The 13639-nt window shown below is 43.1% G+C and overlaps 2 protein-coding genes across 3 annotated transcripts in view; both read right to left on the bottom strand.

Moving 5' to 3' along the window:
• The window catches only part of GLRA1 (glycine receptor alpha 1), an 88512-nt gene extending 85737 nt beyond the window's left edge, over window positions 1–2775 (bottom strand). For both annotated transcript variants that reach the window (XM_056866915.1, XM_056866916.1), the window contains exon 1: window positions 2675–2775. In XM_056866915.1, the coding sequence (XP_056722893.1) occupies window positions 2675–2730 (56 nt within the window). In that variant the 5' untranslated portion in view covers window positions 2731–2775. The remainder of the gene's footprint in view (window positions 1–2674) is intronic.
• Window positions 1–13639, bottom strand: part of ATOX1 (antioxidant 1 copper chaperone) — a 250087-nt gene that overhangs the window by 188346 nt on the left and 48102 nt on the right. The window lies entirely within an intron of this gene.

Genomic DNA, 13639 nt, shown 5'->3' with positions numbered 1-13639 from the left:
TGCAGAATTATGCACAGACTGGGAGACTGGCCTATGAATCTGTCAGATACAAATGCCATTTCCTTTCTTCCCTTAGCTAGAGCAGTTTATTCTAGCTATAGGATGAAACAGCTACAGTGTGTGAAGCCACACAAATATCTATATGAATACTGACAAATGAACTTCTTGCTTAAAATGCTGTTGTGAATAAACTTCAAAAACGCTCCAAGTGTAACAGAAACAAATATTATATTGGCAATATCATAATGTTTGCAATCGCACACCAGATGTTATTTGTCCCTACAGATTTGGGAGGTTTTTAATGGCTTACAGAAGGCCTTATGTTTAACAGACGCTAAGCTTTCTAATCTCATGTAATCGCGAGATACATTTTTCCCTCCCTCTTTTTTTATTTTTCAGACTACTGACGCAGTGTTTACCCTTACTCCCATCCCAAAATACTTTGCCTTGACAGGCAGGCAAGGAAAGTGGCCATGATAACTCCATGACAGATTATAAATGTAGGGTGTATTTCTGTTCCATGATAGATTATTGGATTACTAGGTTGCCGTACTTTAAGTATTGCATCTCACCCTCCATCCGGATAATTATATTCACTTTCCCCAGCTGACCTTACCCTGTTCCATGGAAATCCCAAAAAATATTTGGGAATGACACTAATGTTGGGGTTTTGGGTTGCAAAAGTGCCCAAATTGTCATAGATAGCAACAGGGACAGGTAGAAGCTCCTTTCTACAGGCACTGTTGCTTCTGGAAAGATTGAAAGACAAGAGCAGAAGTCTACTTCAGCCTCCTTCTACCAAGAATATTAGAAAACACCAAAATATATGAAGCTTCATGTTTTTGTTTCTAGTCTCGAGGGAGAGATGTAAATATAACATCCACAATCTAAAACCCTCATGGAAGTCAACAACACTCATTTGATCAGAATCCTCCCAGATGAGACTATATAAACGTATGTCATATAAAATATGGCAAACCTGTAAAATGCACACATTTCAGTCTGGAACAAAATGGGGAAATGGAAATGTGGATGTACATTTTTTCCATTTCTTTGTGGTGGCCCTCTCACCAGATAATTGTCTCTAGAATACTACTCGGACCCTGTTACAACTTTAACTTGAAATGCTTTTCTAGTTTCTCTTCAGAAGCATTAATAGCATCATAAATCTATCAGTAAAGCAATTTTAGATATAATTCATCCTATTAACCTCCTTAAAAAAGAAAGCATTGCATGTCATTTGCCAAGATGAGAGGTTCTCTTTGCATGTCAACATTACCTGTTTGCCATCCTGCCTGGAGCATTCTTTTACCATATTCCCTAAGAAATCTTCATTTAAAAGACTGAAGATCAAGATTACAGCACCTCACATGCTTATCATTTCTTAAGGAAAGGCTACTATCCTAAACTCAGTTTAAGTTAATGGCTAACTATGTGCAGCATTGCAGCCCATTCCCCCTATTATCAAGTATTGTATATAAAAGCTTTAAAAATGTATTTTCATAATATGACCTCTGGCAGGGACAAATATGTTTCTTCTTGGAGGCCTATGCCTTTGATTCTTATGAATTAAAAGACTGGAATAGCTTCCGGGGCTGACCTTGACATACTTGGACAACAAAGCTAGTTAATCCTCAAAATCAACAAATTATAATGATTTGTTTATGTTAAATCAAGACAGATAGAAAGAGTAGTAATGGCACCGGCAATGTTCATATACAGAATGATGGTATAGCCATGTGTGCGCGTGCGTGTAATGGCATGATTCAGCATTCTTTATCAAAACACACGATTGTGCTCTTCTAAAACACATGGAGGGTGAAGTGTTCCGGTCATGCAACTCAAATGAAGTGGAAGATTGATGAGCCCTGCAGGTTGTGAAAGAAGTATCAGTCCCCAAACGCATGACTATGACCACCACAGTTGATTATTCATTTCCACACAGCAGGGATGTTAATTGTCAACTAGCCCCCTTCCCATTTGTTTAATAAGAACATTTTAGAGAGAAACGTAGCAGGACTTGGCATATCATAAAGTTATGAGATGAATCAGAAACATACACAATCTTGTCTTCTTGAAATGGGTGAAGTAAAAGGTAAAAAAAAAATGACAAAGAGCAAACTTTTGTAGAAAGTTTTGTTTAAAAATGTTTTTATAACAGGAAAATATTAGAACTAAACCTGTTGAGCTGAAAAGGAATAATCCACCAGGTATAAAGCAAATCTTTTCTAAAAACTGGATTATAACTAGATGATAGGGCCATAATCCACTTTATTCACCTTAACTTGCTTTTAAAAAAAAAAAAGACAGAAAATGAAACATTTAGTTTCGCGGACTACAAGTGCAACCTCTGCAGTTGCCACTAGTTGTCGCATTCCTACCAGATTGAGCACCTGGTATTTTCAGCACTGCGGTTACAGGCAGAGAATGCAGTGCTAATTACACCGAGTAACTCATAAAGCTGTCAGAAGTCCTTATATTCAGGATTAAACATGAAGAACAGAAAACAGCGAAAACCTTACAAAAAATGGTATGTGGGTGTCCCAAAAGATGGCTTGAAAGTGTTCTCAGAAGCAGGCTTCAACAGAGGAAACATACCAGATCTATCATCGCAATCTCAAACACATACAGCCCTAGCTCAGTGGTTTTTTTTTTTTTTTTTAAAGCAGCCTACCTGAAGAATACTATGGTCTCCCAAAGGTAGACTCCAAGTGCATTGAGGTTACACATTTTTTCAGATCAGACGGATTTGTAGTCCACAAGTCAGGAAAATAAATAAACAAACAAATTGGCACTTTTGAAAAAACAGCCCGAATAAAATGGTGGAATTTTCCTCGTTTCTTTTCTTTTTTTGGTCCCCCCTCTTTAAATGCAATCCTTGTAGCTTAGAGGCGAGGTGGGCAGGAGGAACCAGCCGGGCTTAGCCGGGCGAGGGATTCAGGACCCTGGACAGGAAAACCACCCCCCAACGTTTCAGCACCTTGGAGAGAGATAAATTGGCATTTAAACTCCGGCGCTGCCCTGCGCGGAACAGCCTCCTGCCTGGCGTTGCGGGACGACCAGATCCCTGCCAAGAAATCTCCCTCTTTTTTTTTTTGCTTTCAGCGGGATCCCGAGGCTCGCCCGGAGCTTCCGGACGGTGCAGAATGCCACGAGAAGAGATCGGCCATGTGGGGAGGCAGGGACGGCTGGGGAGGCAGATTCCCCCCCTGGAAGCTGGGTCGCCCTCCTCGGTTACATCCAAGGGAATTTGCCCTCCTCCGCCGGCACCCGCTGCATTGTTCCGGCGAGGTGGCTCCCCCTGCCCGCCGCCTTGCCGCCGCCGCCCCGTGCTTCCCGGGCTCTTTTCCTCCCGGATGAGTGGTTATCGCTGCAGGGGAGGCGTCCCATTGCTCGGGGCTAACGGGGAGAAGGCGAGCTTGAGGGCGAGTTGCATGGGGCCGGGGCTCCCAGGGCGGCCGGGGAGGGGGAAAGCGGCGCGGAGTCGCTCAGCGCTCTCTCGGTGCGGTCCCTTTCCCTCCTCGTCCCGTCGTCGCCTCGGCAGCGCTCGCCCGATCGCGGGACTTTCTTTGCTGCATTAATTTACTAAACTCCAAATAAATAAATAAATAAATAAATAAAAATCGGCCCCCGGAGGGGGGGTGCTAAAAAAAAAAAGGGAGAGAGATAGAAAACCCCCGACTGTGAAGCCGGCCTCCGTTGCACCCTGACTCCTCCCACCGGCCGCTCTCATTGGCCAGGGAGGCTGAAAAGCTACTCTCTGTTGTGTTTGGATCAAACGCCTGTTATTCGGCAGAGAGGGTTAACCTTTAAAGTGCTGGTGGGTTTTTGTGTGTGTGTGTGTGTGTGTGTGTTTCCCCTTTTGGCACTCGCTGGCTTTCAAAGAAGCCCCCGGGATCCTTTTCTCTTGACGCGATGGAGCGATCGGCGGGTGGAACAGTTTCTCTTTTGTTCTCCCCCCCTCCCACTCCTTTGATGTTCTTTTGAACAGAGTTGGGAAACAACGGCGGTAACTCACCAAAGCCAGACAGGTAAGGAGAATTTGGCAGTTTCCGATCACAAAATGACTTGCTCTAACTGCCGCTGCCTATCGCTGACCAAGGTCTCTGAAAGGAAAGTATGTTGGTTTCTCTCCCCCCCCCCATCCCCAATTTTTTTTAAAGCAAGTGAGAGAAGAAGTGTGAGGTTCAGTCCTTATAGCTGATTTATTCCCCCCCCCCGTCTGATTAATCCTTCCCAATGTTTTAAACAAATAATTACAAAACTTCCTTTAGACCAGATGTTTCTCGCTGATCTTTGCCTCCCTTGAGTCCATCCTCACTGGCATTCCAGTTGGTAGCAAGGAGGGCAGTCTGCCATTGGGTTTGGTCATGTTTTGCCATGTGGAATTAGGTTTCCCTAGCTATGCACAGATTAGTACCATTTTGCCCGACTCATTCTTCCAACTTACGTTTATCTCTGAAAGGTAGCATTTGAAATCAATGCACTTTACCTGTGTGAAGTCACCCAGCTGACAGATGAATGTTTTCTATTGTGTCACGAATGTGTGTTCCTTCATTCAGAATGCTTTGTAGCATCGGATCTCTCAGCACTAACCTGTTCGGATTCTCAAAGAGACAAGCATGCAATGATTCATGCTTGGTTACTTTGCAGAGATGGCACTGTCTTGCTTGTTCGTTCACAAGTGATGAGATCTCCTTCCATACAGTAACTACGACACAACAAACTTTTTTGTATTGCATTAAGAGAGAGTGTGGGACAGGCTGGAGCAGCAGGCAATATGCCTTACAATCGGGGAGGTAGCATGTGGGGTAGGGGGAGTCTTACAAGAGAAATAATTAAATCAGTGGGTCTTAATAAATAAGGCAGGCCATTTCCCATTGATGGTTTACAATGCTGCTCAATCCTACTAATGCTTACTCAAGACTAAGCCCCATTGATTCCAACAGGACGTATCCCCAATTAAGTTTGCCTTACTTACTTACTTACTGCCCCGTGGCACAGAGTGGTAAGCTACAGTACTGCAGTCAAAAGCTCTGCTCACGACCTGAGTTCAATCCCGCCTGGAGTCAGTTACAGGTAGCCAGCTCAAGGTTGACTCAGCCTTCCATCTTTCCAAGGTTGCTAAAATGAGGTCCCAGCTTGCTGGGGGTAAAGTGTAGACGACTGGGGAAGGCACTGGCAAAGCACCCGGTAAACATTGTCTGCCTAGTAAACGTCGGGATGTGATGTCACCCATGGGTCAGGAATGACCCGGTGCTTGCACAGGGGACTACTTTTACTTTTACCTTTTTAAGTTTGCCTGGGATTGCAGTCTTAGACAGTTGCACTAAAGGCCGTCCTCTCTGTTTCTTTTTTTTTTTTTAAATTATTATGCTTTCAGTGTTTAGTTATTACAGACTCTATCAACAGACATTTCTTTCCTTGGGAGATATACCACATACCTAACTCTCACACTGAGTTAAAAAGTGCTTGCCTTAGCCTAGATTGTGCCTGTGGTGTTTTTAAAAAAGGATGTGTGCAAAATCTTTGCATGGAAAGTGCAAAGAAGTAAGGCCAGTGTGTGCTGGTGGTTAGAGTGCTGGACTAGCATCTGACACAGATTCAAATCCTTGTTCTGCTGCGGAAGCTTGCTGGGTGACAGTGGGCCAGTCACACTCAGGCAAACCTACCTGACAGGGTTGTTGTGAGGATAAAATGAAGGCGAAGAGAATAATGTAAGCCAGTTTGGGTCCTCATTGGGGAGAAAGGTGGGGTTGCAGCAAGCTACAGATTGCAAAACGTGAGGGGGGGGGAGAGTGGGATCCTAAGGAAGGAGAAGAATATCAGTTTTACTTTGATGAGGTTCCTTTAGTCTACTATTTTGTTTGTAGCTGCAACCGATCAGATTCCTAAATGTAATACTATGTAACTTCAAGAATAGCTGATTCTCCTGGACCTTTCAGCAGCTTTTGATACCATTAACATTGATATCCTTCTGGATAGGCTAGCTGGGCTGGGATTGGAGGGTGCCTTGCTTTGGGGCTTCTGCTTTTACTTAGCTGACTGATTACAGAAGGCGGAGCTGAAGGACTTCTGCTTGGCCCCATGGTAGTTAGGCCAAGGTGTCCCATAGAGATCCATCTTGTCCCCCATGCTGTTCAATGTATACATGACTTTGCTGGGAAAGATTGTCCAGTGATTTGGAGGGAAGGGCCACCAATGGGTAGATGATATCCCTCTCTATTTCTGCTTAACAGTCGAATCAGGTAGGTCTATGGAGATTCTGAACAAATGCTTGGAGAAGGCAGTAGGAGGGATGAGAGCAAGAAAACTGATCCTCAGACCAGACAAGACTGAAGTGCTGTTGGTCAATGGAGAAGCTGTCTGAGGACTATGAAGTCAGCCTGTTCTGGAGGGGTTCCAGCCCCCTGAAAGAGCAGCTTTGCAGCTTGTGCTGCTGGATCCTGGCAAGGGGTTGGAGGATCAGATCTCCCCTGTGGCATGTAGCACCTTTTATCAGCTTCAGCTCATCTGCCATCATAGACCCCACCGGAAAAAGCATGATCTGGCCATGGTGATCCATGTTCTGATTACATAAGCTCAGGTTACTGTAATGTGTTTTATGTGAGCTATCTTTGAAAACTGTGGAGAATTTCCCATAGGTCCAAAATTCAGGGAACGTACTATTGTTGGGACTGGATACATGGATCATTGTCACTCCTGTAATGAAAGATCTATCTGGCTACCCTTTTATTTCCAGCTGGTTCTTACCTTTAAGAGCCTATACAGCTTGGGGCTGGGGTACTTGAAGAACTGCTTCCTCCACTACTGTCCAGCCTGCCTCTTCCTAAGTCCTGCTCACTGCACATGTGCTTGCAAAGTTGAGGTACTTGGTGACCAGAAGCAGGCCTTTTTAAAACGGTGGTACTTTCCCTTTGGAATGCCTTCCCTCTTGAGGCTCACCTTACTTTAAGCACTAGGCCAAAAACATTTCATTTTATGCATGCTTTTAACTGAGGGATTCCCTCCTTTTCAGCTGTTTTCATGATCTGCTTCAAGCCTGAGGGATGATTCATGAATATTCATGAATTTATTTTTATTTTTGTTTTATGCTCTGCAATGTTTTCTGGGTTGCTGTTATGCTTTTTATGATTTTTGTACTGTTTTTATCTTGTGAGCCAGGAAGGTGATGGCTAGCCCAGCCTGGCCTTAACATCTAGTATCACTGCTTTGTGCAAAGGGAGTCATGCTGTTATGGCTAACCTTTGATCATATTGAACTTGTAGCTGTGAAGCCTTGTCATGCATGTGTCAGGGAGGGTAGCGAGAGAGGAATGTGGTAGAAGACCACTCATGCATCAGAGAAGTGGGAAGAAGGGAGAAAGAGTAAGGGCGCAGGGTAGGCTATCTGGGTAAAGGATAATTTGGGATAGGATAATTTGGTTAGGGGTTAAGTGATAATGTGAGAAAGAGAGGTCACGTGGGGTTTGGGAAGATATCATCACAACTGATGTAGGAGCAGAGGATGATGTGATGTCTATAAGTGTTAATGAGCCACAATTTTATCTGCAAATCTCTAGCAGCTTTTGATGATAAGCATATTGGGGTCAGCTAATTCATAGAGTTGGGAGGAACTAAAATACCTTCTGTGAAACCAGCAACTTTTATTTATTTACTTAGTACATTTTTATTCTGTCCTTTCTCAAAGGCACTCAGGGTGGCACTCATTGGTCTTGCTTCTTCCATTTTCTACAACAGCCCTGTGAGGTAGGCTAAGCTGAGAGAAAGAGTGACCAAATTCCTCCAAGCAAGTGTCATCTATCCATTAGAGAGCAATTCTAGTTTGTTGCAGCCAAGTTGGGGGGGGGGATCTGATATTGACTGGGGTAGTTTAACAAACCTGACCTGGATGGCCCAGGCTAGCCTGATCTCGTCAGATCTCAGAAGCTAAGCAGGGTCAGCTCTGGTTAGTATTTGGATGGGAGACCACCAAGGAATACCGGGGTTGCTGTGCAGAGGAAGTCACTGGCAAACCACCTCTGTTAGTCTCTTGCCATGAAAACCCCAAAAGGGGTCGCCATAAGTCGGCTGTGACTTGAAGGCACTTTACACACACAGTTTAACAAAGGAGGACACTACTTTTTTTCAAAGTGAAGCCAAAGCATTTGAAATATTCTTTTTTTCTATTCTAAATTATGTATACTGTGTATGTCCAGTTCATTCATTCATTCATATTTGCTCTTGGATCCCGCCTTTTTGCTCTCATATCCCACCCTCCCTGGCAAAGCCAGGCTCAGGGTAGCTTACAGCACAATCATCATCAGAATACAATAAAACATAATAAAGAGCAATAAAAGACATTAAAATAATTACAATCATAATAAAAATCGTAACTCATAATCCAGACTTCAAAAATCCAGAAATTCAGATGGCGCCAATTGCAGAAATATGCGCTCCAGCAGGACCTGAGCTTTGTGCTCTTTCCATTTTTCTTTCCATCTGTTTTGACTACATGTGCATGACCATTGATAATGCACTGCAAAGCAACTGTCTTGAAGTGTTTATACAGTTGTATCAATGTTCTTTTTATTTGGTATTTTACCACTGGGTTGGATCCAGACTAATTTTTCCATTCACACAAGGCATTTCTGTCAATGGAACAGAACGTTCCTGCCTCCCTCTTCTGCTGCAGCCCATTGATCCCCACAAAATCTTGCTCCTGGGGACCCCCCCCCCCCAAAAACAGCACAAAGCGTAAATCAAAGGTCTGCAGAAGAAAAAAGGAGTCGGTGAACATCCCCCTTCCCCTTCTGTTAGTGGAAAATGTGTCTTGATCCAGCCCAATGTGAAGAGGAACATGTGCACATTAATAAAACAGTATGGGACATAAGCCTGAAACTGAATAATGTGTGAAACAGGGAAATGGCATTTGAATCTGCCAGCCAATGTGCACAAATTATGTGATGCTCCCTTTCCTTGACAAAGCTGAATCATGTCACTACAGGGAAACCTCACTTAAAAAAACAACACTAACTTTTTTTAAAAAAAGGAAAAGCCAGAATCTTGAAATTACCTTGAAGCACCTCTCAGTGATATCCATGTATAATCATGAAGCCAATGAAACAAAATCCCAGGGCTTCAAAATGTATAGGACTAACTCTTTTTAATAACTCCTATACCAGTAGATTAGTGTCACATCAATTCATTAGTCAGACGTGCCAAAAGAGACATTTTAGGAATCTGGTGGTTACAAACTGAGTACAGAAAAAAGGTTGAGGCTATTTGCTAAAAGTGTCATTTCATTTCTACAAAGCACTATTTCCTTAATAGCGCAATATTGTTCTTTATATAGAAAAGATACCCAAGAGGATAAGGATTAAAAGAACATTTAAATATGTTTAGGAACATTTTCTCTTACAGTAAATCTAGCCATGTGCAGACATTCCTCAGAGTCCCTAGCAAGGGTGCTCTCAGCTTAGATGTTTTAATTATGTCTTGCAACTTCAATAAAGATTCTACCCACAGACCAAACTGTATGCCTCATTAGTGTCATGTTTTCCCTAAATGCAAAAAAAAAGGTCTTTATTGTGCACTGTAGGCAGAGCTTTGAATATGGGATGGCATCAAGACGAATGGTTGAAATTTGTGCATATTGGGATAGTCTGCATTGCCATTTGTAATATAATACCCAAACCAAGGTTCAGGTGAGATGCTGTGTTAACACACTTGTTAAATTTAAATGACCCTACCATATAACTTGTAAAAAGCAGAAGGAGAAAGAGAAACTACAAACGTTGAGAGTCCCATGATCAAGAGACTTGAATTTTGCATGGAGACTCCTTAATTATTTTGTTACCCAAAAGAGCAGAGAGGACACATTTGAAGAGAGTTGCTTTATTTGCATGTTTAGTGCAATCCATATTCTATGTTTTCAGGGTGAGATGCTGGGATTTTAATTTTTTGTTTTGTTTTATTTGGTTTGTACCCCACCCTTTCCTGACAGGGCCAGGCTCAGGATAGCTTACAACAATCAAATAGATATATAAATATAGGATTAAGATATATAAATATAGGATTAAAACATATAATTAAAACCATAGTTCCTAATTGAATTGGTGCAAGATGGTACCCTGAACTATGCACCCACCTTTTATAGGAGGAGGAGTCACCAGTAGGGTGCAGTTGGTCCAGCTCTAGTAACAAACACAGTAAAGGTTTGTTTACTGTGCAGGTCGGATGTGCTGAGGATTCAGCCTTGGAACGGGCATTCTGCTCTCTTCCATCCTCAGAACTCTATGATTTCTGATTGCCACAGCTGACAATTGAATGACCATTGTGTTCTCACATGACACCGGTTATATCAACAGAAGATTTCCAGAACTTCAGCAAAAGTTTCCGGTCTCTTTGATTTGTCTGAGAACAACTGTATATCTTTGGCTGCAGCCACTGATGTTTGAAACTTGTTGAATCTCCACATTCATTTTCAACATTCATATTCCATGAATTTGATATTTTAGAACTTTGCCTTGAGTACGTGTGCTATTTTTTTGCCGACCTACTTTTCTTAGATGACAAAACCTCAACCAGAAGGCTATTGACACACACATCTGCAACCCAGGCATGACAAAGAGTGTGTGGGGAGGGTCAGGATTAATGTCAGGGATAGGCATTGTTGGACAGCTGATGACCCCATGGCCCACCACTGTGGCTCAGATCAACCAAACCTACCACAGATGGGGACGATGGCTCTTCTTCCTCCCCTCCTGCTGCCTGACAGAAGAGGTCCCCTGCGTGCTCACCTGCCCAAGTGGGCAATGATGGCTCTTAAGATCAGTGGCAGCAGCCACCAACCTGAGGGAGAGGGCAGTGGCTTCTTGGTTGTCCAGGCAGGTAAGTGAGAATTAGTGGCAATTAAAAACAGCAGCTTGCTTGCTTTCTCTGTGTTGCAGCCATTCATAGAAAGGACTCTATGGGACAGTCTCTTGCTGAAGGCTCCCCAAACCTAAAAACAAACTGGGGAGGAGGGGAGTTTCAAGAGGGTTAGGCACTTCCTACACTGCATGTGTGTTTGTCAGCTGCAAAATCATCTCTTTCTAGTGTCAAGGTTGTCAACCTCCCGATGGCACCTGGAGATCTCTTGTTATTACAATTGATCTCCGGACGACTGAGATCAGTTCCCCTGGAGAAAATGGCTGCTTTGGAGGGTGTGCTCTATGGCTATAACCATGAGGTCCTTCCATTCCCCAAACCCTACTTTCCCCAGGCTCCACCCCACAAATCTCCAGGTATTTCCCAACCCAGAGCTGGCAAACCTATCCAGTGTTTCTGTGCATAGGAGAGATGATGGCCAGGGTTTCAGTATACCTGAGGTGGCCAAGGGAAATGCAGTTCTGTCCTGAAAGATAGGATTTGTGGTGACGGGAGCTGGCTATCAAGTCTATGAAGACGTACTGTTGGGGTGGATATTCTGAAGTTACAATTTAAAAGAGAAAATTCTATTCATTGGTTTGTTTTAGAATATTCAAAGGTTATCCCCCCCCCCCACACACACACATACACAGCTCATGGCAAAAACAGATTCAGAAATATAACCATTTACAGTCACATTTAAAAGGTTAAAGATAATGAACAAAATATTGTCGAAGGCTTTCACGGTCAGAGTTCATTGGTTCTTGGAGGTTATCCGGGCTTTGTAACCGTGGTCTTTCCAAGACCACGGTTACACAGCCCGGATAACCTACAAGAACCAATAATGAACAAAATTTAAAACCAGGGGCAAGATTCCACTTAAAAGTCCTTCCCAATTTTTTTTTTAAAATTCTGCTGGTGTCAGCAGACATGTAATGAAAGGAACCAATCATAACTCCTGGGGGGAGGTGTTCAAGAGTTTACAGCATCACTACAATTTTTCCTTTCCCAGCAGCTGAATATGCATGTTCAGAATACAAGGACTCCTAGGTAAGTTCAGTTTCCAGCTAGAGTCTGTCAGGCAGAATACCTGAAATACATACTTACAACATTTATATGCCACATCTTCAGAAACTTGCTTGAGGCCTCTCACAACATAAATGATAAATAAAATAAAATCATTAAAATTAACAACCATGAAAAACCAGACAACAAAGCCCAGAAACAAAAGCACATAAAGGCCCAGAAGTGTAAACCCAGCGGCAGCTGAAACAATCCTCACAAGTCCTTACGCGAGAAGCAGATTGTAAAACCAATTAAAAACGTGAAAAGTTAAAAGCATGAAAAATAAAAAGAATCAGATTGGACTGGTGCCTCAAAGGAAGTAGGCCCCAGATGAGCTTCAAAGGGGATGGCATTCCTCAGGTAAGGCACCACCACTGAAAATGCCCTGACTCGGTTGCCGCCTAACTCGCCTCTGAGGGTGGAGGCACAGAAGGCAGTGTTTGCGAGGATAATAACTGCTGGGATGAATAGTATGAGAGCAGGAAGTTATCCAAGTTCCCCCACCATAAATCACTTAGGGCCTTATGAGTAAGAACCACAAATCTGAATTGTGCTTGGAAACAGGGCATCCTTTGCCAGAAAGCTTGGATAGCTGCTACCAGTCATGGGCAACTATTGTTCTAGATGGATCGTTAGCCCAACATGGCAGGAAATATTTGTGTATATCTTCCTTGACAGATGACACTAGTATATGCATCTCCCCCCCCCCCAAAAAAAAAGTAGTCGCGGCTTGTTTAGACAACCAAACCATCCCTTCCTTCAAAGGTCCTTGTCTTCCCAGAGGACCACTTCATTCAGTATTCATGTACAAATGAATTCTGTTTGGAAAAAATGCCCATGGGACTGAACATGACCACAAGATTACAGCATCCTGGCACAACACAGAGGCTCAGCTGCTCCTTTTAAAGGGAATGGCTTGGCATTGATCTAATAACTCTCACCAAACTTTATTTCTGTAGTACCAAAAGGCTGATGAAGAGATGATCATTTCCCCCCTTTGTATTTATTACTGGCAGCCCATAGCTGGGGTTATTATTTTTTTAATAGCTAAGGGATGTGTTGCAAGAGAACTGTTTAATTATAAGGGTATTTGCATCCAAGTATTCTTCAGTGAAAGCTCTTCCAATTCCTATGAACTTGAGTCCATCAGAAACAAAATTATACCTACATTTGTTCAAATTTGGTTATCTTTGAAGTTAAAAATCAACAGGCATTTTAAGTATGCTGGTTTTCATGGGCGTGAAGGGTGTTTTTTTTTAACATGCTGTTTTCAGATTGTGATCTTGCATATACTATGTAGAAGTATGACTTAAATCTCTACTCCAGACGCCCGTAGGCACTCTGATGCATATACACAAAGCCTCACAAGGGGGCTCCCCAGTTTTCTGCAATAGATGTGGTAGCCCAGTACATGCATTTCTGCATATACATGGAGTTGTTCCCTCTACTGAAACGAATAGGGAGCCCTTGACCTGTATGTGTATCAGAGTTCCTGTTTCTCCTTTTTAAAAGAGAAACAAACCGGCTTACAATCTCCTTCCCTTCCTCTTCCCACAACAGACACCTTGTGAGGTAGGTGGGGCTGAGAGAGTTCTGAGAGAACAGTGACTAGCCCAAGGCCACCCAGCTGGCTTTATGTGTAGGAGTGGGGAAACCAACCTGGTTCACCAGATTAGAGTCCACCA

Source organism: Euleptes europaea, chromosome 1, assembly GCF_029931775.1.
Source record: "Euleptes europaea isolate rEulEur1 chromosome 1, rEulEur1.hap1, whole genome shotgun sequence".
Lineage (NCBI taxonomy): Eukaryota > Metazoa > Chordata > Lepidosauria > Squamata > Sphaerodactylidae > Euleptes > Euleptes europaea.
The sequence above is the reverse complement of the archived record's forward strand: the minus strand, read 5'-3'. Positions and strand labels throughout refer to the sequence as shown.